We start from the raw sequence: 21,352 nt of genomic DNA, 5'->3' as shown, positions 1-21,352 counted from the left end.
TCTCTCACTTAGTCCCAGCTTACCCTTACCCCTCCCCATGTCCTCAAGTCCATTCTCTACATCTGAGTCTTTATTCTTGTCCTGCCCCTAGGTTCATCAGGAACAATTTTTTTTTAGATTCCATATATATGTGTTAGCATATGGTATTTGTTTTTCTCTTTCTGACTTACTTCACTAAGTATGACAGAATCTATGTCCATCCACCTCACTACAAATAACTCATTTTCGTTTCCTTTTATGACCGAGTAATATTCCATTGTATATATGTGCCACATCTTCTTTATCAATTCATCTGTTGATGGACACTTAGGTTGCTTCCATGTCCCGGCTATTGTAAATTGTGCTGCAATGAACATTGGGATACATGACTCTTTTTGAATTATGGTTTTCTCAGGGTATATGCCCAGTAGTGGGATTGCTGGGTTGTATGGTAGTTCTATTTTTAGTTTCTTAAGGAACCTCCATACTGTTCTCCATAGTGGCTGTACCAATTTACATTCCCATCAACAGTGCAAGAGGGTTTCCTTTTCTCCACACCTCTCCAGCATTTATTGTTTGTAGATTTTTTGATGATGGCCATTCTAACCGGTGTGATGTGATACCTCATTGTAGTTTAGACTTGCATTTCTCTAATGATTAGTGATGTTGAGCATCCTTTCATACGCTTGTTGGCAATCTGTATATCTTCTTTGGAGAATGTCTATTTAGGTCTTCTGCCCATTTTTGGATTGGGTTGTTTGCTTTTTTGATATTGAGCTGCATGAACTGTTTGTATATTTTGGAGGTTAATCCTTTGTCAGTCACTTTGTTTTCAAATATTTTCTCCCATTCTGAGTTTTGTCTTTTCATCTTGTTTATGGTTTCCTTTGCTGTGCAAAGCTTTTAAGTTTCATTAGGTCCTATTTGTTTTTTTTTGTTTGTTTTTACTTCCATTACTCTAGGAGGTGGGTCAAAAAGGATCTTGCTGTGATGTATGTCATACAGTGTTCTTCTAAGAGTTTTATAGTGTCTGGTCTTAAATTTAGGTCTCTAATGCATTTTGAGTTTATTTTTGTGTACAGTGTTGTGGAGTGTTCTAATTTCATTCTTTTACATGTAGCTGTCCAGTTGTCCCAGCATCACATATTGAAGACCTGTATCTTCTCCATTGTACATTCTTGCCTCCTATATCAAAGATAAGGTGACCATATGTGTGTGGGTTTACCTCTGGGCTTTATATTCTGTTCTACTGATCTATAGTTCTTTTTTTGTGCCAATACCATACTGTCTTGATTACTGTAGCTTTGTAGTATAGTCTGAAGTCCGGGAGCCTGATTCCTCCAGCTCCATTTTTCTTTCTCAAGATTGCTTTGGCTCTTCGGGGTCTTTTGGGTTTGCATAAAAATTGTGAAATGTTTTGTTCTTGTTCTGTGAAAAATGCCATTGGTAGTTTGATAGGGATTTCATTGAATCTGTAGATTGCTTTGGGTAGTATAGTATTTTCACAATATTGAGTCTTCGAATCCAAGAACATGGTATATCTCTCCATCTTTTTGTGTCATCTTTAATTTCTTTCATCAGTGTCTTACAGTTTTCTGCATACAGGTCTTTTGTCTCCTTAGGTAGGTTTATTCCTAGGTATTTTATTCTTTTTGTTGCAATGGTGAAATGGATTGTTTCCTTAATTTCTCTTTCTGATCTTTTGTTGTTAGTGTATAGGAATGCAAGAGATTTCTGTGCATTAATTTTGTATCCTGCAGCTTTACCAAATTCATTGATTAGCTCTAGTAGTTTTCTGGTGGCATCTTTAGGATTATCTATGTATAGTATCATGTCATCTGCAAACAGTGACAGTTTTAATTTTTCTTTTCTGATTTGGATTACCTTTATTTCTTTTTCTTTTCTCATTGCCGTGGCTAGGACTTCCAGAACTATGTTGAATAATGGTGTTGAGAATGGACAACTTTGTCTTTTTTCTGATCTTAGAGGAAACGCTTTCAGTTCTTCACCATTGAGAATGATGTTTGCTGTGGGTTTGCCATACATGGCCTTTATTATGTTCAAGTAGGTTCCTTCTATGCGCACTTTCTGGAGAGTTTTTATCATAAATCGGTGTTGAATTTTGTCAGAAGCTTTTCTGCATCTATTGAGATGATCATATGTTTTTTATTCTTCAGTTTGTTAATATGGTGTATCACATTGTTTGATTTGCATATATTGAAGAATCCTTGCATTCCTGCAATAAATCCCACTTGATCATGATGTATGATCCTTTTAATGTATTGTTGGATTCTGTTTGCTGTTATTTTGTTGAGGATTTTTTCATCTATATTCATCAGTGATATTACTCTGTAATTTTCTTTTCTTGTATTATCTTTCTCTGGTTTTGGTGTCAGGGTGATTGTGGCCTCGTAGAATGAATTTGGGAGGGGTCCTCCCTCTGCAATTTTTTCGAAGAGTTTGAGAAGGCTGGCTGTTAGCTCTTCTCTAAATTTTGAAAGAATTCACCTGTGAATCCATCTGGTCCTGGACTTCTGTTTGTTGGAAGATTTTTAATCACAGTTTCAATTTCATTACTTGTGATTGGTCTGTTCATATTTTCTGTTTCTTCCTGGTTCAGTCTTAGAAGGTTATATCCTTCTAAGAATTTGTCCATTTCTTCCAGGTTGTCCGTTTTATTGGCATAAAGTTGCTTGTAGTAGTCTCTTAGGATGCTTTGTATTTCTGTGGTGTCGGTCGTAACTTCTTTTTCTAATTTTATTGATTTGAGTCCTCTCCCTCTTTTTCTTGCTGAGTCTTGTTAAAGGTTTATCAATTTTGTTTATCTTCTCAAAGAACGAGCTTTTAGTTTTATTGATCTTTGCTATTATTTTCTTTGTTTCTATTTCATTTATTTCTGCTCTGATCTTTGTGATTTCTTTCCTTCTAATAACTTTGGGTTTTGCTTGTTCTTCTTTCTGTAGTTCCTTTAGCTGTAAAGTTTGATTGTTTATTTGAGATTTTTCTTGTTTCTTGAGGTAGGATTGTATTGCTATAAACTTCCCTCTTAGAACCGCTTTTGCTGCATCCCATAGGTTTGAATCATCTTGTTTTCATTGTCATTTGTCTCTAGGTATTTTTTGATTTCCTCTTTGATTTCTTCAGTGATCCATTGGCTATTTAGTAATGTATTGTTTAACCTCCATGTGTTTGTGTTTTTTACGTTTTTTAACCTGTAATTTATTTCTAATCTCATAGCGTTGTGGTCGGAAAAGATGCTTGATATGATTTCAATTTTCTTAAATTTACCAAGGCTTGATTTATGACCCAAGATGTGATCTATCCTGGAGAATGTTCCATGTGCATTTGAGAAGAAATTGTATTTTGCAGTTTTCAGATGGTACGTCCTATAACTATCAATTAAATCTATCTGATATATTGTGTCATTTAAAGCTGTGTTTCCTTATTAATTTTATGTCTGAAAGATCTGTCCATTGGTGTAAGTGAGGTGTTAACGTCCCCCACTATTATTGTGTTACTGCTGATTTCCTCTTTTATAGTTGTTAGCAGTTACCTTATGTAGTGTGGTGCTCCTATGTTGGGTGCATATATATTTATAATTGTTATAACTTCTTCTTGGATTGATCCCTTAATCATTATGTAGTGTCCTTCCCTGTCTCTTGTAACATTCTTTATTTTAAAGTCTATTTTATATGTTATGAGTATTGCTACTCCAGATTTGTTTTGATTTCCATTTACATGGAATATCTTTTTCCATCCTCTCACTTTCAGTCTGTATGTGTCCCTAGGTCTGAAGTGGGTCTTTTGTAGACAGCATATATATGTGTCTTGTTTTTGTATCCATTCAGCAAGCCTGTGTCTTTTGGTTGGAGCATTTAATCCATTCACTTTTAAGTAATTATCGATATGTATGTCCCTATTACCATTTTCTTAATTGTTTTGGGTTTGTTTTTTAGGTCCTTTTCTTCTCCTGTGTTTCCCACTTAGAGAAGTTCCTTTAGCCTTTGTTGTAGAGCTGGGTTTGTGGTGCTGAATTCTCTTAGCTTTTGCTTGTCTGTAAAGCTTTTGATTTTTCTGTCGAATTGCAATGAGATCCTTGCTGGGTAGAGTAATGCAGGTTGTAGATTCTTCCCTTTCATCACTTTAAATATATTGTGCCAGTTCCTTCTGGCTTGTAGAGTTTCTGCTGAGAAATCAGCTGTTAACCTTATGGGAGTTCCCTTGTATTTTGTTTGTCGTTTTTCACTTGTTGCCTTTAATAATTTTTCTTTGTCTTTAATTTTTGTCAATTTGATTACTATGTGTCTCAGTGTGTTTCTCCTTGGGTTTATCCTGCCTGGGACCCTCTACACCTCCTGGACTTGGGTGACTATTTCCTTTCCCATGTTAGGGAAGTTGTCAACTACAATCTCTTCAAATATTTTCTTGGGTCCTTTCTCTCTCTCTTCTGCATCTTGGACCCCTATAATGTGAATGTTGGTTTGTTTAATGCTGTCCCAGAGGTCTCTTAGGCTGTCTTCATTTCTTTTCATTCTTTTTTCTTTATTCTGTTCTATGGCAGTGATTTCCACCATTCTGTCTTCCAGACCACTTATCCGTTCTTCTGCCTCAGTTATTCTGCTATTGATTCCTTCTAGTGTATTTTTCATTTCAGTTATTGTATTGTTCCTCTCTGTTTGTTTGTTCTTTAATTCTTCTAGGTCTTTGTTTTTTTTATTCTTCTCGGTCTTTGTTAAACATTTCTGGCATCTTCTGAATCTTTGCCTCCATTCTTTTTCCAAGGTTTTGGATCACCTTCACTATCATTATTCTCAATTCTTTTTCTGGAAGGTTGCCTATCTCCACTTCGTTTAGTTTTTTTTCTGGAGTTTTATCTTGTTCCTTCATGTGGTACATAGTCCTCTGCCTTTTCATTTTGTCTGTATTTCTGTAAATGTGGTTTTTGTTCCACAGGCTGCAGGATTGTAGTTCTTCTTGCTTCTGCTGTCTGATCTCTAGTGGATGAGGCTATCTAAGTGGCTTGTGCCAGCTTCCTGATGGAAGGAACTGGTGGTGGGTTCAGCTGGGCATTGCTCTTGTGGGCAGAGCTCAATAAAACTTTAATCTGCTGGTCTGCTGATGGGTGAGGCTGAGTTCCCCCCCATTGGTTGTTCGGTCTGAGATGACCCAGCACTGGAGCCTACAGGTCCTTTGGTGGGGTTAATGGTGGACTCTGGGAGGGCTCACACCAAGGAGTACTTCCCAGTACTTCTGCTGCCCATGTCCTTGTCCCCACGGTGAGCCACAGCCACCCCCCGCCTCTGCAGGAGACCCTCCAACACAAGTAGGTAGGTCTGGTTCAGTCTCCTATGGGGTCAGTGCTCCTTCCCCCTGTGTCCTGATGTGCACACTACTTTGTGTGTGCCCTCCAAGAGTAGAGTCTCTGTTTCCCCCAGACCTGTCAAAGTCCTGCCATCAAATCACACTAGACTTCAAAGCCTGTTTCTCTGGGAATTCCTCCTCCCATGGTTGGGTAGCCTGACATGGGGCTCAGAACCTTCACTCCTGTGGGTGGACTTCTATGGTATAATTGTTCTTCTGTTTGTGAGTCAACCACCCAGAAGTTAAGGGATTTGATTTTATTGTGATTGCACCCTTCCTACCATCTTGTTGTGGCTTCTCCTTTGTCCTTGCATGTGGGGTATATTTTTTGTTGGATTCCAGTGTCTTCCTGTCAATGATTGTTCAGCAGTTAGTTGTGATTCTGGTGCTCTCGCAAAGGGGAGTGAATGCACATCCTTCTACTCTGCTATCTTGGACCAATCTAGAACATGTGAATTTTTTTTTTAAACTTTTTTTAAATTTTATTTTATTTTTTAAAATTTATTTATTTATTTATTTATGGCTGTGTTGGGTCTTCGTTTCTGTGCTAGGGCTTTCTCTAGTTGTGGCAATCAGGGGCCACTCTTCATCGCGGTGCACGGGCCTCTCACTATCACGGCCTCTCTTGTTGCGGAGCACAGGCTCCAGGCGCGCAGGCTCAGTAATTGTGGCTCACTGGCCCAGTTGCTCTGCGGCATGTGGGATCTTCCTGGACAAGGGCTCGAACCCGTGTCCCCTGCCTTGGCAGGTAGACTCTCAACCACTGCGCCACCAGGGAAGCCCGAACATGTGAATTTTTAAGGACACAAACATTCAGTCTATACCACATGGATTTAACATTTCCATGTACCTATAATTTTAGAAGAAAAATATTTCTAACATTATTTTGAAAAATGGGAATATTTAAAAAGCAGTATTCCATGAAACACAGTTTGGAAGATGGTGATTTAGCATAAAACTTTCAAACAATCAGAATTATAAACTCTCTTGTGAATCTTTTTTTATTATTCTTGTCAGTTCTGCTCTTGATCTCCATTGCTGAATTTATAAATATATACAATGTTCTGTATCTATCTGCTTAAGTTTCCAAAACCTGATTTCACTATAGCCTTGGGCTATCTTTGAGTGTTAAATTGGAGAACCAGTGTTATTTTCATAATTCTGTTAGAAAATGGTTTTTATTGGGAGACTTTTGAAAATAATAGTTAAAATATAAAGTATAAAAAAAGTTGGAAACCAATTTAAGGAAATGTTAATCTACTATTTAAAACTATATTTTCAGAAACCAATATATTTTGAAGCATGATTAGAGGTTTAGCATGATTAGAAGCATGATTAGAGGTGTAGCATATAATTTTCATATTACATTTTTGTATATTTCCATGGGCAAAATATGTTTAATTATAGAACACTATTACTTAAAATAATTACTGAAGTTATATCTTTATATTAAGGAATGTTTTTGAAATAGACTTGTTCATCACCTGTTGTACTGAAAGTGCTTGCTACTTGTATGTTCTTTTACGTTATCCAAATTGTAGAGGAATAATTATATTAAATGCTAAATAATATCTTGTTAATAAAAAATTACTTAGCAAGAGTATTTAATTTTGAGGATAAATACATTTTAACTGCATGTCAATTTGCTATCTATTGATAATTTTATTTCATCATTAAATTGTTTTAAGTGTTAACCTTTTTTGGCCAAAGAAGCCATCATTATAATTCCAGATTTAACCCTTGGGTGTATTTCTGTGTTAAAATTTCCAAGCAAGATACGTATGTATGAGGTCAGGCTCCCTTTGACTGGGATGCTTTAGCCTCAAAACTCAAGCCTTTATTAAGTTGCCTTTTCCATACAATGGTTGTCTTTCTCTTTCTAGGTGATGATGCCAGGGAGGCAGTTAAACATGGTTTGGATGGGATCTTGGTGTCAAATCATGGGGGTCGACAGCTTGATGGGGTGCCAGCCACTGTGAGTTTTGGCAAATGCCTCAACTGGAATTCTCATTTCTATCCCACTTTTGGCTATCTCTATGACTGCCTTTCATTGTGTATATATTTTTGTGTGAACACTCAAGGTAAAATATGTATGAGTATAGGTAAGAACTCAGATTTTAAGTTTAGTGGCAAGTAACTACCTAAATTAGATAATTATTCAGTCTATTTAGTTGTAAACTTATAAAAGCCTGTGTTAAATACGCAGTCATTTGTGGGCAGGGATTATTCCTGTATTCATAAATATACCAATAGGTATATTATAAATTGGAGTATGAAAGAAAAGATTATGCCATGAGTTTCCTGAAAGTGGGGGTTGAAGAACTGCAGAGTGAGGGCAGGTGGGGAAAGGAAGTAGAAATCCTGTGGTCCAGGTAAGGAGATGTCTGCTGCAAACAAGCTACTCTGTTGGAGCTGTGAACTACCTTGGCTGCATATTGGAATCACCTGGGAAACTGTAAAGACTCCTAATTCCTAAGCTGCACCCTAGATCCATCCATCAGAATCTTGCAGGACCAGGGAAGGCAGAGGCACTAGTATTTTTGACAGCTACCCAGGAGATCCAATGTGAATCTATGTTTTGTATACACTGTACACACTGTGCTAGGCAAATCAGAGTCCAGAATCCAGATATAAAAGTAAACTAAACTGGCTGGAATGATGTGGGATGGAGTCAAAACTGTAAAGGAGAGCAATTAGCTCCAAAAAGGCAAAGAGCCAAGGAGCCCAACCAGCGGTAGATTTTAAGATCAAGGATTGGTGGGCCCAGAAATGGATCAAAAGTCATGGAGGCAGACACATATCTAGGGGTGGATTTCATGGATCCGTGATCTAGAATGGAGGCCAGGAGCTGTAGGTGGAGTGGACATGCTGTCCACTTGTGGGAACATGACCAAGATTCTTTTAGATGAGGCAATGGGATTGCAGTTGCCTTTCACCTCTGCTCTGTTCCCATGTGGACCCCTGTTTTACGAGTGTGAGTCTAAAAGTGGAATGGGAAAGAGTGAGATGTGTTTGGGGAATACCAAGGAATCCATTTCGTTTGCATTACCTGGTGGGCGTCGGGAGTCCTGGGAAATACGCTTGCTCGGAGAGGTCTGGGATGAGGTCCTTTAATATTATGAGTCATTGAATATGCAATAGCAAAGCCCTGAGTTAGCAGCAATGAGTATCACAAATTGGACTGTGGCATTACAGGGGGCAAGAAGATCAATGAGGTGGCCCACATAATTATGAGAGCCAAGGAAAGAGAGAAGGGCCTGACCTGCTATGGAGCAGAAGGACTCAATAACCTCTCCAAATTTCAGCTTTTTCATCTTTTAAAGTTTAAAAATCAATTAGATTACTTCTTTGGTGCCTTTAAACTTTAGTGTTCTATAATCTCAATTATTGTAGGCAAAGTAAGCTAGCATCATGTAACAAAATTTAAATAAATATGTATCTACAAAATAATGTGGATGGACTTCCTAGGCCATCATTTCTGAGCTGGATCATCATATGCATTTCCCCCTTTTGTCAGAACCATTTAGTCATAGTTAATAGGGGATGGCTTTAATTGGGATGAATATTTGAATTTATTCAAATAATTTAGTAAAGTAGTAGTGGATTACTGTTGCATTAAACTAGCAGGCTGATTTAGCTAAAGCCATGGATGCTGTGTAGGTTAGGGCAGATTTAATGATGACAGGGGACTATTGGGTATACGCATTTGCACTCAGACTTTTTCATGAAGCACTAATGGGCTAATGATAGGAATGAATCAAGTCTTTGCATGCAGTCAATAATTAAAATTAAAATTAAAACAACTTCATAAAATTGAAAGTTGTCAGCTCTTTCCAATTCAGCATTACTTATAAAAACCCATCTTTTTAGGTGATATTAAACATTGCCTGCAGTGGAGAGTGAAGAGCTCCTTTGGGCAGGGAAAAGTTGGTCACAGTTCAAGGCTTTTCCGCTGATTTATGACTCTCTTTTGTATGAAGATGTAGACTTAGTGTGCAGGCCAAATTCAGTTTGTTTTCTAAAAATAAAATTTAAATCTACTGAAATCAAATCTAACTAGATTTTAAGGGAAAAATATCTAAATGGTGTGATTTATTTCCTTCTGGCTGAGGGGATATGGAAACTTATCTAAAAGGGCTTTGTGAGTTGTGGTCTCAGAGACTATTTTAAGAAAAACAATTATCTTCCTCTTCGCATGATGTGTGCATGAGATGAGATGCTTGCTTGAGTTTTGCCTCCTACTTTAGAGCAAATTTAAGGTGCATGACAATGAGAGGAATGTGAAACAGGATTGAGGTTATAGTGAAGGTGTTTTTCTCTCAGTGTGGTGGTTTTGAGGCGTGTGGCAAAAGGCCTGGAGGATGCTGTGGTGTAGAACTTTTCAGTAGATGCACAGAAGGACTTGCTGTCCTGTACATTCTGTGACATCATAAGTCAGAGTCAAAGAGGCAACATGATTTCACTGGCAGAGCATTGAAATGAACCCAGAGTTTTGGGTTCAAGTCCTTGGCTTGCCTCCTCTGAGGGGTGAGAGCTGAGTGAGCAAGTTGCTCAAACTTTTCAGCCTTAGCCTCTTCATAATGTTGTGTTGGTTGCAAAAATAAAACATCTGGATTATATGATTTCTACATTTCTATAAATCACAGAGTTTCTTTGTATGGAGAAATACTTATCACTACGAGTCCTAGAACAGGAGTTTGACTTAGATCCATCTTAATGCAATGCTACCAAGAACCACTGCCAGACCCCTGCTACAGCAAAGAGTTTAAAAATAAGTTCATGTTAAGATCCTTACCCTGAAGGTAATGATGTGGCCAAGACTTGTCTTGGAGTAATTAGAGAATGATATGGCAGAATCAAATCGATTTCCAAAATCCACAGTACTGGAACATCTCAAACTGGGGTCTAAAGACAGATTCTCTGGAGTCTGAACCCTAGGAGAATTTTTTTTTTTCATTTTTTCATCTTTGTTTTGATGCTAACTGGACCCAAACTACCTTAAACTTAAATATATGACATTCTTTTCTAGTGAAAATTCTCAACTGTAAAACCTTTTCAGAAAATAAACTTTGGGTTGTTAAATCAGTGTTTCTAAAATTGAGTCCTTGGGCATATTCTATGAGATCTTTCATTTTTCCTTCTGAAAGGGATTCATGAAATTCTACCTTTGAGAAACACTTGATATATCAGTTAGCTTTTGCTGTGTAACAAACCACTCTGAAATTTACTGGCTAAAATCCAACAGCCATTTATTCATGTCACAACTTGTGTGTTGGCAATTTGAGCTGATGTCTACTGGGAGGTTTTTCTGGTCCTGGCTGGGCTCACTCATATGCGTATGTGGTCAATTGCTGGGTCTACTAGGGCAGACTAGTGTAGGATGACATCAGCAAGGATGACTCTGCATCGTCTCACATCTAGCACATTAGGTGGCCTGGTTTCCTAGAGAGCAAGTGGAAATATGCAAAACCTCTTGAGTGCTAGGCTTAGAACAGGCACGCTGTCACTTCTCTCTTGTTCTATTGGTGAAAGCAGGTCACAAGCCTAGTTCAGATTCAAGGGGTGAGGAAACAGACTCTTCTGGCCCCATTTCTCCCTCTTGATGGGAAAAGCAGAAATGTCACATTGCAAGGAAATGGAGATAGGGAAGGAAATAGTTGTAGCCATTTTTACAGTTGCAAACAATCGCCAGACCTATATGGACCAGTGATTTTCTAAACGTGTTTAGTAGAACTCACACCCCCACCCCCAGCCAGGGCTGCCTGGTGAAGCGTGATGGGTAGAGAGTCAGAAGATGACTTGTGGGCAGTGGCCTGGAAACTGTCTCCTTCACTGTTAACTAAAGCACATCTGGCTTTATCTGCTTTTGTTTGTGCTCGACTGCTTTGGTTTGGAAATCAAACCAGTATAGGACTGGATGCTATAAGAAGGTAGAAAGATGGAAGCCCTCTGTGAGTGGAAGTTTTGTGGGACAGGGAGGACCTGGAAGTGCGTACCTTGAGCAGGAACAGGAAAGAGGGGGGTTCTTTGGGAGTCAGATCCCTGTGGGATTCATTTTGGATTCCTTAAACTGCCTGGCATAGTGCCTGGAATCTGCCAGGTAATCAATAAAGTGTTTGATAAATCAATGAATGGGATATATGTATATGTATAGCTGATTCACTTCATTATAAAGCAGAAAATAATACACCATTGTAAAGCAATTATACTCCAATAAAGATGTTAAAAAAAATCAATGAATGGATGGATGAGTGAGTAGTAGTACATTGGAATCTTACCGTATTTTCCTGTAGATTAACTGTGCTGGAGATAAGCCCGAAATTAGTTGTCTAAAGAACCTTTAAGGAAAGAAAAGCTGAAATGAATCGTCTCTTAGATGTGTAGCAAGCTGAAAAAAAAGGAAACAGAACAGTCTTAAAATAGTGGATTTGTCTACTACATTTACTTATTTAATCTGCTCTGATCAGAATTATTCTGCATAATATATACACAGTAAAACTACAGCTCCAGAAAGAAGAAAGGGAGGATAGAAATGCTCAGCTATGGATAGAACATCCTTGTCCAAGGACACAAGAAACACCAATCTGGACTTCATTTTATAACCCAGGATTCACATTTTAAGTATCCTTATTAGTTTATTTTTTAGGCCAGTTTGGGCATTGGAAATATCCTAAACAGACTTGATTTGCGTGACCGTGAAAATGTGTATTGAACCCAACCTAGCTAATATTTTTCTTTGGTTTTGGTTTCAAATGGGGAAATATGCTTAATTATAGCTTGCATCATCACTTGGAAATTGTAGCATTTATATGTTGATGTAACTTGCCTGACTAAAAAGAGGACTATGTATAGGTAAAGGGACGTATGTAAATGGATCCAAAGCATGTTTGGCCAGGCAGAAAAGCCAAAAGGAAAAGGGGAAAATCACACTACCTGCCAAACGTTTTAGGGGCCCTGCTCCAACTGTTGCCTTCACTTCCTCCAAATCTGTAGTCAGGTTTGGTCTTCAACCTTTTACACAAAACTCTCTTTAAGTTGAGCCTCTAAAATTTTAGGGGAGAAGTGGGAAAGCTTTTGAGTGATTTCAGCACAATTATTTCTAGAAAAACTGCACTTGAATGTATGGACTTAATTTTATATTTAAATACTTGGGGGTGAAAGTGGATAATTTCTACAGATTTTGATCTACAGGTCACCTCGAGGATTGTTTCCACCCTCAAGTGCAAAGATTCACATCAAAGTAGCCAATTGTATCATTACTAGCTATTAAAACTATTGGCTATTAGCCAACTTTATGAGCTAGAAAACAAGATTCCAAACTCAGTGATTTAAATCAACAGTCTTTATTCCCATGAATCTTTGTGTCATGGGGGTCTGCTGATCTAGATTTGGTACTGGTTAGATGGCTGTGCTCCAAGTTTCAGGTCCAGCTGGGCTTGGATGGGACAGCTCTGCTTGCTGAATATTTTCTCTGGGTCTCAGCTAAAGGGGAAGCACTGCCCGGGGGATTCTCCTCTCATGCAAGGTGCAGGAGAAAATTGAAATGCATGAGGTCTCTTAAGGCCTATGCCCAGAAACGGCACTCTGCCACCTCTGATCAAGTGTCATTGGCCAGAGTAGGTTGCAAGGCCAAGGCCACTGTCGAGGAGTGGCAAGTGCACTCTGTTTCTTTTAGTAGGAAAAACTGCCAAGTGGCCTTGGAAAAAGTGGGTTCAGAGTGGTGTGAAGAATTAAGAACAATAGTGCAATCTACCAGATTGACCTCAATGAGGATCTTATATTCTCTAGTGCTGATATAAGCCTATCATCAATTGCCAATCAAGATGAGGATCTTCAAGGTTCATGTGGTCATTTTCCTTAAAAGCAAGAAAAATGTTTTCAGGGAGAGTTCTCTAATGTATAGCTGCATGTTTGCTACATTATTATATATATTTGCTATATTATTGTACATATTCCCGTATTTTGGATGGGAAAATCAGAGACTAAGATTTTCTGTGACTGGTGGTGTCTGCATTTTTATATACCATTGCTTCTACCACAATCTGAGTATGAATTTTAACAACTGATTTTTCAATGAGTAAATAATGTTCAGAATAATTTATATGAGCAAGATAATTCATTTATATTTATGTGTTTAATGAAAAAACAGCTCTGTATCTTTATGATCATTACGTGCTTTTAAATTGTGTTTATATATTTTTTGGATCATGATATTTGAACTTGAATACCAGGAATAGAATAAAACCCTTGGACTTTGATAGAAAAATAAGTCACTCAGTTCCAAATTTAGTCGGTTTTTTGTTACTAGCATTTGCACCTCTTTTATTTTAGGAGGGAATAGTTTTACTGTTGATTCTAAACCTAGCCTCTTTCACTCTAAGCCCTAGTCAGATGGTTGGTTGCCTGAGGAAGTTGAATTGGAGAACAATTCAGCATGCATAGTATCACTTTACTGACCTTTTCTCTACACAGATTGATGTTCTGCCAGAAATTGTGGAGGCTGTGGAAGGGAAGGTGGAAGTCTTCCTGGATGGGGGTGTACGGAAGGGGACTGACGTTCTGAAAGCTCTGGCCCTGGGAGCCAAGGCTGTGTTTGTGGGGAGACCGATCATTTGGGGCTTGGCTTCACAGGTAATGGGAGGACAAAGCAATAAATATATAAAACAGGATGACTCAACTGTGAAATAAATCTGTGAAACCATTCAGACTGACTTACTCAAAAGATCTGTGTCTTCTATTTGCTTAGGGAGAGAAAGGCGTTCAGGATGTCCTTGAGATACTGAAGGAAGAATTCTGGTTGGCCATGGCTCTGAGTGGTAAGACTTGGTGCTCTCATTTACAACTTCTTTTCTTCTGGGTGTCTTTAGGCCAGGGTCCTTGGTGGAGAGAAGTGAATTTGAAGGGGAAGAGGATGGAATCATTTGGAGTGTAATTCAATTTAACGTTGGCTGCATACTCACAGCTCTAGTGCAGATTGCCCTCTGGACGGAGAAACTCCAGAGTGTGTGCTGTCTGTAGTGGTCACTTAGCATTTGACAGTCTTCTCAGGGATATTTTGGTGAGTCTTATTAGTACCTTAAGGGTGAACACTACATTGAACACTTCCTCCTCTCTTAACACATGAATGAGAAATCTAACTGGCTAGTCAACAGCTCCATCTGGATGTCTAAGGGGCATCTCAAAGTCTACCAGTCCAAAACTAAACTGCCAACTTTCCCCATTAAACCTGCTCTAACTGCCAACTCTCCAGTCTCAGTTCATGTTAATACTATTGTCTCAGTTGCTCAGATAAAAAATCTTAAGTCACTCTTGACTCCTTTTCTCTCTCATACCCTCACATTCACAGAGGTGCTTTCTGTAAAAGAGACCTACTCACCACCTCCTCTGCCACCAGCCTGTCTGGAGCCTTCATGATCTTTCTTCATCTTGGATATTGTGATGGTCTTCCTGTGTATCCTTCCCATCGTTGTTTCTCTTTCCTAGGGAATTTTGGGTCAGCCTGTCTATTGTTGCTTCCATCCCTGTCCCAGTCTATTCTGATCACAGCATCAGGACCATTCTTTTAAACATGAACTCAGGTCATATCACTCTTCTGATCAGAACCCTCCAATGGCTCTCAATTTATTCAGAGTAAATGCTGAAGTCTTTATGATGGTCTACGAGGTCTTATGTGGTTGACCTCTGTCACCTCTCTGACTTCAGCTCCTCCCACTCTCACTCTTGCTTATTCCACCCAGGCCACATTTGCCTCCTTGATTATCCTTGACCATGTCAGACCTATTTCAGCCTTAAGGTTTTGGCCTTGGCCACACCTCCTACCTGGACGCTCTTTCCCCAGATATCTACATGGCTAACTCTCCCATGTCCTTCAAGTCACACTTACATCCTACTTTCTCACAGAGTCCCATCCAGACCACCATATTTAAAATGGCAATTTGTCCTCCACCCACTCAACTTCCAGTTTTTATCCCTGTTACTATTTCATTATTTTTCCATAACACCTAACACCTTCTATAGATAATCTATCACATAATTTATTTTTTAATTACACGTATTATGTATTTTCTGTTTCCTCTCTGGAAGTAAGAACCCTGAGGCAGGGATCTTTGTTATCTTTACTGCAGTATCCCCAGTGTCTAGAGCAGTGCATAGCACATAAATAATAAGTATTTGCTGAAGGAACGAACAAGTAAACAATCACTATTATTCCTAGTGACTGGATTTGACTCAGAATGGACCTCTAGATACAAAGAATCACCTTGAGTCAATTATCTCCTCCCCCACTTTTGAAAATAATGAGGGCTTCCTTTTCTGTGATTCGTATCCCTCAGATTGTCCCCAGAGATAGAATTCTGGAGATCAGTGGTCTACACACTCCTGAGCTGAGGCTGTGTGGACACAGCATCAGTGAGAAGAACGTCATTCTCTGAATCCTCACTCTGCATTTTAATTTGCTACAGACATATCCTAAAAGAGAGTTTTCAGTCACTGACTCTCTATTAAATGTGGCAGAAAAGAATATACTCTTTGTGTTAATAAAAATATGTGCCAGTCATTTTGTGTTAAGGACTGTTTAGGTAATAAAAATGGTCTCATGCCACATAAGATTTGGCAAGCCTACCTTGAATCATAAACCTTACATTTGTCAAGTTTTACATTCCTTGGGAAAACGATTACCTGCCTGATTATTATTGCATTCATTTCATATTAAATGTATGCGTTATTTTTTCAGGGTGCCAGAATGTGAAAGTCATCGACAAGACATTGGTGAGGAAAAATCTTTTGGCCGTTTCCAAGATCTGACAGTGCACAATATTTTCCCATCTGTATTATTTTTTTTTTGGCGTATATTACTTGACAAAGAGACACTGTGCAGAGGGTGACCACAGTCTGTAATTCCCCACTTCGATACAAAGGATGTCGTTCTTCTCCAACAAAATAGAAATCCCTTGCTATTTTAAGTTCATTGCTTTTGACTTTTCAATGAGTGTCCTAGGAACCTTTTAGAAAGAAATGGACTTGCATCCTGGAAATATATTAACTGTTAAAAAGAAAACATTGAAAATGGATTTAGACAACGTCATCCCCTGGCAGCCTCACGTGCTACAAAACAAAAGATATCCTTGGGTGAAATTGGAGGTAGCTAGTGCAGAGGTAAAAAGTTAATGATCTCCCTGTTTGTTAACCTGCATTGTGTGTGGATATCCCTAAAACCGTGTTCTTAAAATCTAAGCGCAGGTTCAGAAGGCTGGATGTGCCTGGAGAAACAGGAGATTTGAATTCACAACACTAAGGAGATAGCATTTGAGAGAATTTGGATAAGTTGGTGGTAATTTGTGATTTTTCTAGATACTTTTTAACACCCTGGGCTATTCTACTTCTTTGAATGTAGATTTCCATTCACATCCTTAGTATCAGAATATATATGAGTATTTTATGATATAGATTGCTTCTTATTCAGAGAGAAATAAAGCATTTTTTGAAAAGAAGATATCTGGTCAATTTGTAACTGTGGAATTCAACCATTTTAATCTCTGAACCCGAACTACCTCTCTGTTCCCTGTGAATACCCATTCATTCTCTTATACCTCCTAGTTCCTCTTCTTTACTCGTTTGCTTCTTTCCACTCACAGTCACGTGCCGGGCCAGCTACATGCTTTGTGAGGGCCATGCCAAGTGAAGATGTGGACCCCCTGTTCAAAAAAGCAGGAAAAAGGCCTTTTCCTTTCTTTCAAGGTTTTTCTCTTAACCTGCCAAGGTCTCTTTTCTTTGCTATTTAATGTCATGTTTCCTTGGGGACGGGGATCCTCATGGGTGCCTGAACACCACCCTGTGATCTGTCCAAACTCCTCTGTGCCCAGGACCCTGCTGGGGGTGGATGGCGGCACTGCCACTGGGCCGGTGGTTCAGCCAGCAGCCAAGGACTCATTCAGGAAACGTGGGGAGGTGGTGGCAGGGTGGTTGGGTGGGGAGTGGGTGGGATAATGTGTGATTCTAGACTCCCAGGCCCCAGCACGTGTTCCATGGTCCCGTCATCCTTTACTTATAAAACGCAAACTCAAAGATAAGATTATTAAGAATTTCAAGCCAACAACAGAACATTAAACTTACGCTTGAGACCTCCTTTGGAGCCTGGAGTCCTGTGTGACTGTATTGGCGGACTGTCCAGGAAGCCCTTGTCATGTGACTTTTACATTTATTCTCCAGCCAGGTATTTGACAGATTATAGGTAAACTTGGTAACCAAAGTGAGTCTGAAATTGTCTTTTCACCATCTCTCTGGTTGTTCATTTAGTGTGAAGTACTGAATGAAACAATTGAGAGAATCACTACCTTGAAATATGACCATGATATTATGTCTTCTTGTTTTATTATACTGTTTGATTATTCTCAGATCTCTCTCTTTGTCTCTCTCTCTGTCTGTCGCTTTCTCCTTTCTTCCCTCCTTCTCTCTTTTCCTTTAAATGCTAAGATATTTGTAAATACTATGATGGACACAAACATATATCTTTCTTTTTGAAATTATATCTAGGTCTGATAAAGAAGAACCATTTAGCAACTTCCCTGGTGGTCCAGTGGTTAAGATTCCATGCTTTCACTGCAGGGGCCACGGGTTCGATCCCTGGTTGGGGAACTAAGATTCCACATGCTGCATGGCACTGTCAAAAAAATAAAAAATAAAAAAATAAAATAAAATAAAAATTTAAAAAATAAACAAAAAATAAAAGTTAAAAAAAGAATCATTTGATCTGATAAAAAGAAATTAAATTTTTCTCCAAATACTAAGAAAGAATATGACTGTCATATCACGTAATTGTTTTGTACTTTTCCAATTAATATTGATCAGTTAATAGGTCTATAATAAGCACTTCTTTGATCCCACCAACTGATTCAGAAGTGCCTTTGCTGTTTGCAAAGAATGTCCACTTTGGCTACATTATAGTTTGTGGCTGCTAAAAACTTGATAGCTTTCTCAGCAAATGGAGATCTTCACATGGCACTTTAAGTGAGTCTTATGAGAATAGTGATGAATGGTCTTAATTTGTGAATTTCTAGACTATTTTATGACCCCCAGATCCATACTACCTCCTTGAACGTAGATATCCATTTTTTCTTCAGAGTCATAATACAACTGAATGCTTCATGATGTGTGTTGTTTCCATAATCAGGAAGATATAAAGCTGTTTTTACATTGTTTTGAGAGTGTCTCCAGTCCAGTTGTAACAACGTTAAAACCAAATCTGTCTGATGTCTGAGACAAAAAGGGGGGCATGTTTGTTGCACATCCATTGCTGGGGATTTTCTCACTTGAACTTGAAAGGAGTTCTTTGAGGAAGACAACTGATTTTTCTGTTCCTGAGTTCCTTAAAATATGTTGAGGGAGGGGATAATAGAGAACAGGTAGTTTAATATAGGCCAAGTCTGCTTTTCTTGTGTGTTTAATGTATATGGTGCCCTAAAGAAGTGCTTCTCAAACTGGAGAGTGTATTATAATCAGCTGGAGGGCTTGTTAAAACAGATTGCTGGGGCCACACTCATAGATTCTGATTCAGCAGGTCTGGGGTGTGGCCTGGGAATCTGCATTTTGAACATGCTCCCAGGTGAGGCTGATACCGCTCTTGTAGGCACACACTTTGAGAACCACCGGTCTCGTCTAGAGCAAGAAACATCAATTCCGATTTGCCAAGCAGATCATGTAATGAGCCAGCTGTTGCATATGGATGACACCCCACCTAAAAAGGCCACCTTTTCTTCAGCCAATTGATTCTTCTTGTTGAAATTTATTTCTTATAGAGGCACAAAGTACTTACAGTGTTGTGTGTTAAGTGCTCAAATTTGTCAGAGGTGTAAATATTTTACGCATACACTCATGTGACCATCAGCACCCAGATCAAGATGTGGAACTTTTCCATCATCCCCAAATGACCCGCTCTACAAGAAGTAAACTTATCTTAACTTCCATTGCCATTGGTTAGTTCTGGCTGTTCTTGAACTTCGTATGTGGGATCATACAGTATGTACTATTGTTTTTGTTTTGTATGTGAGGTCCATTCATGTTGTTGAGTATATCAGTAATTAGTTCTGTTTATCCAATGCATGAACATGCCACAATTTATTGATTCATTCTCCTATTGTTACATGTTTGGGTTGTTTGCAGTTTTTTCTGCTGGAAGCTCATTCCCACTGATTTTAGTGAAAATGCAAGTTCAGTGTTATTTTCTGATTTTTCAAGAAAAGCTAGATATCAACATTGTTATGTGAAGATTTTAAGGCTGGCAAATATTTAACAATCTAAACATGGAACGGGTCATGTTAAACATGGGCATGGCCCATGTCTGGTGCATGAGGCATGGCTTCTCAATTCTTGTAACACCTTGGCCTCACAGATCTTTCCCTCATGGCTAAAATCACTCTATGCGCCTACACAGAATCATGCCTGAGATATGTAGCAGTAATGGGTGCCTGCTAACAGAATTAATCAGAATCTCTTTTGTTTAAGCTTGCTTATATTCTGCTATGTGGAAGAATGTGGGTGCGAAATAAACTTCCTTGTCTCCACCACGCTTGGGGAGCCCAGAATCCCAGGCCTGTAGGAATAAATCAAGTAGTATGGATGCTTCTTAGCCTGCAGTTTGCAAACTGCATCTGTGTCATTGCTGTGTTATTCATTTGTTTATCTTGCCAAAACATTAACATTTGTGAAACAGCTTTAGAGGGCTGTGGTGGATTAGTATAGCATGAAAGGAAGTGGTGGCTTGTTCTCAAATAAGGAGAAAAGATCTTTCATTGTAAAATCCATAATTTATTTATTGTCTGATGAACTGTATTGCATATCCATTGCATAGCAACAAAATAAAGTTTGTCTGTTTAGGAAAGACTGAAGATTTCTTATAACATAAAGGTAGAGGATGCTTTCTGAACTCATATTTGCTTCAATGTGTGCTCTGTCACCTGCCAGTTATAGAAGAACATCAGGATGAGAGTTTATTTTAGGTAACACAAATGTTAACACAAATGACAGAAGGGTATTATTATATGTTTGTGTGATGGGAAATCTTATCTATTTAAAAAGATGTAATTTCCTGTCCTTATCCAAATCTAACTTGAGCAATCAGTATCTTCTTTCCTCACTAATAGTTGTTTGGGGGAAATAAGAAAGTTTATTTTTATCCAATTATCTGTTTGTTTTTCTACTGATATTTTCCTGAATATCATTTTAGATAATGAGCATAGGTTCAACTGAAAATTTTCCAGGATCTTCTGAAAACCAAGAATTGTGTTATCCTGAATAATGTCAATACAAGGGCTGGAATTCGAGTGAGCAATAAATTTGATTTTGTTTGTTCATTTGATTCAGCCTCATTGGGGAAAAGACTCTGGCTCAGTTTCCTACCTGTGTCCTCTGGTTAGATCATCTATCTTTAAATCTGATTTGTTTTCCATTATAGTCAAACTCCTGAGTCTAACAATATGGCGATCTTCTTATTGATGGAGTAGTTTATAGCAATATACTTTTCATTATATATTAAAGCTTTATTACCAACTTCACTAAATGAAGTTGAAAGCCAACCCACCCCAAAGCACTGGGTTAGGATCCTGAAGATCTGAGTAACTAGCCATGTCAAACATTATTTAACCTTAGCACCCTCAGATTCTCAGCTGTGAAATGAGAACACAGCATGGTGAAATATGTGAGAATGTATTGTGAATTATAAGTTGAGATTCAAAGTCTTATTCATAATAATTATTATCAGGAGAGATAGGTTCAAATACGTATTTTGTTTTTATATTACTTATATCAAAAATTTGACTTTTTGTGAAAATGTTAAGTATTTCAAGCAATTCAACAGAGTTAAAAGAAAATCACATATTTTACCACATAGAGATAATTGTCATTTATATTAGATGAATACCATTTCAGACATTGCTATATATATATAATAAATAGCAGCTGGATACATAGATAGAAATGGTTTTGCTGAAATAGAACTACACAATAAATGTTACATTTA

General features: G+C 38.3%; 1 protein-coding gene across 1 annotated transcript in view; it reads left to right on the top strand.

Moving 5' to 3' along the window:
- The window catches only part of HAO1 (hydroxyacid oxidase 1), a 75,271-nt gene extending 57,232 nt beyond the window's left edge, over window positions 1-18,039 (top strand). Inside the window, exons 5-8 of the mRNA XM_082359168.1 lie at window positions 7,224-7,315; window positions 13,813-13,971; window positions 14,087-14,156; window positions 16,073-18,039. Coding sequence (XP_082215294.1) covers window positions 7,224-7,315; window positions 13,813-13,971; window positions 14,087-14,156; window positions 16,073-16,143 — 392 coding nt within the window. The 3' untranslated portion in view covers window positions 16,144-18,039. The remainder of the gene's footprint in view (window positions 1-7,223; window positions 7,316-13,812; window positions 13,972-14,086; window positions 14,157-16,072) is intronic.
- Window positions 18,040-21,352: the final 3,313 nt, after the last annotated feature.

Source organism: Balaenoptera borealis, assembly GCF_965194805.1.
Source record: "Balaenoptera borealis genome assembly, chromosome: 16".
Lineage (NCBI taxonomy): Eukaryota > Metazoa > Chordata > Mammalia > Artiodactyla > Balaenopteridae > Balaenoptera > Balaenoptera borealis.
Note: the sequence above shows the minus strand (reverse complement) of the source record. Positions and strands in the feature narration are given on the sequence as shown.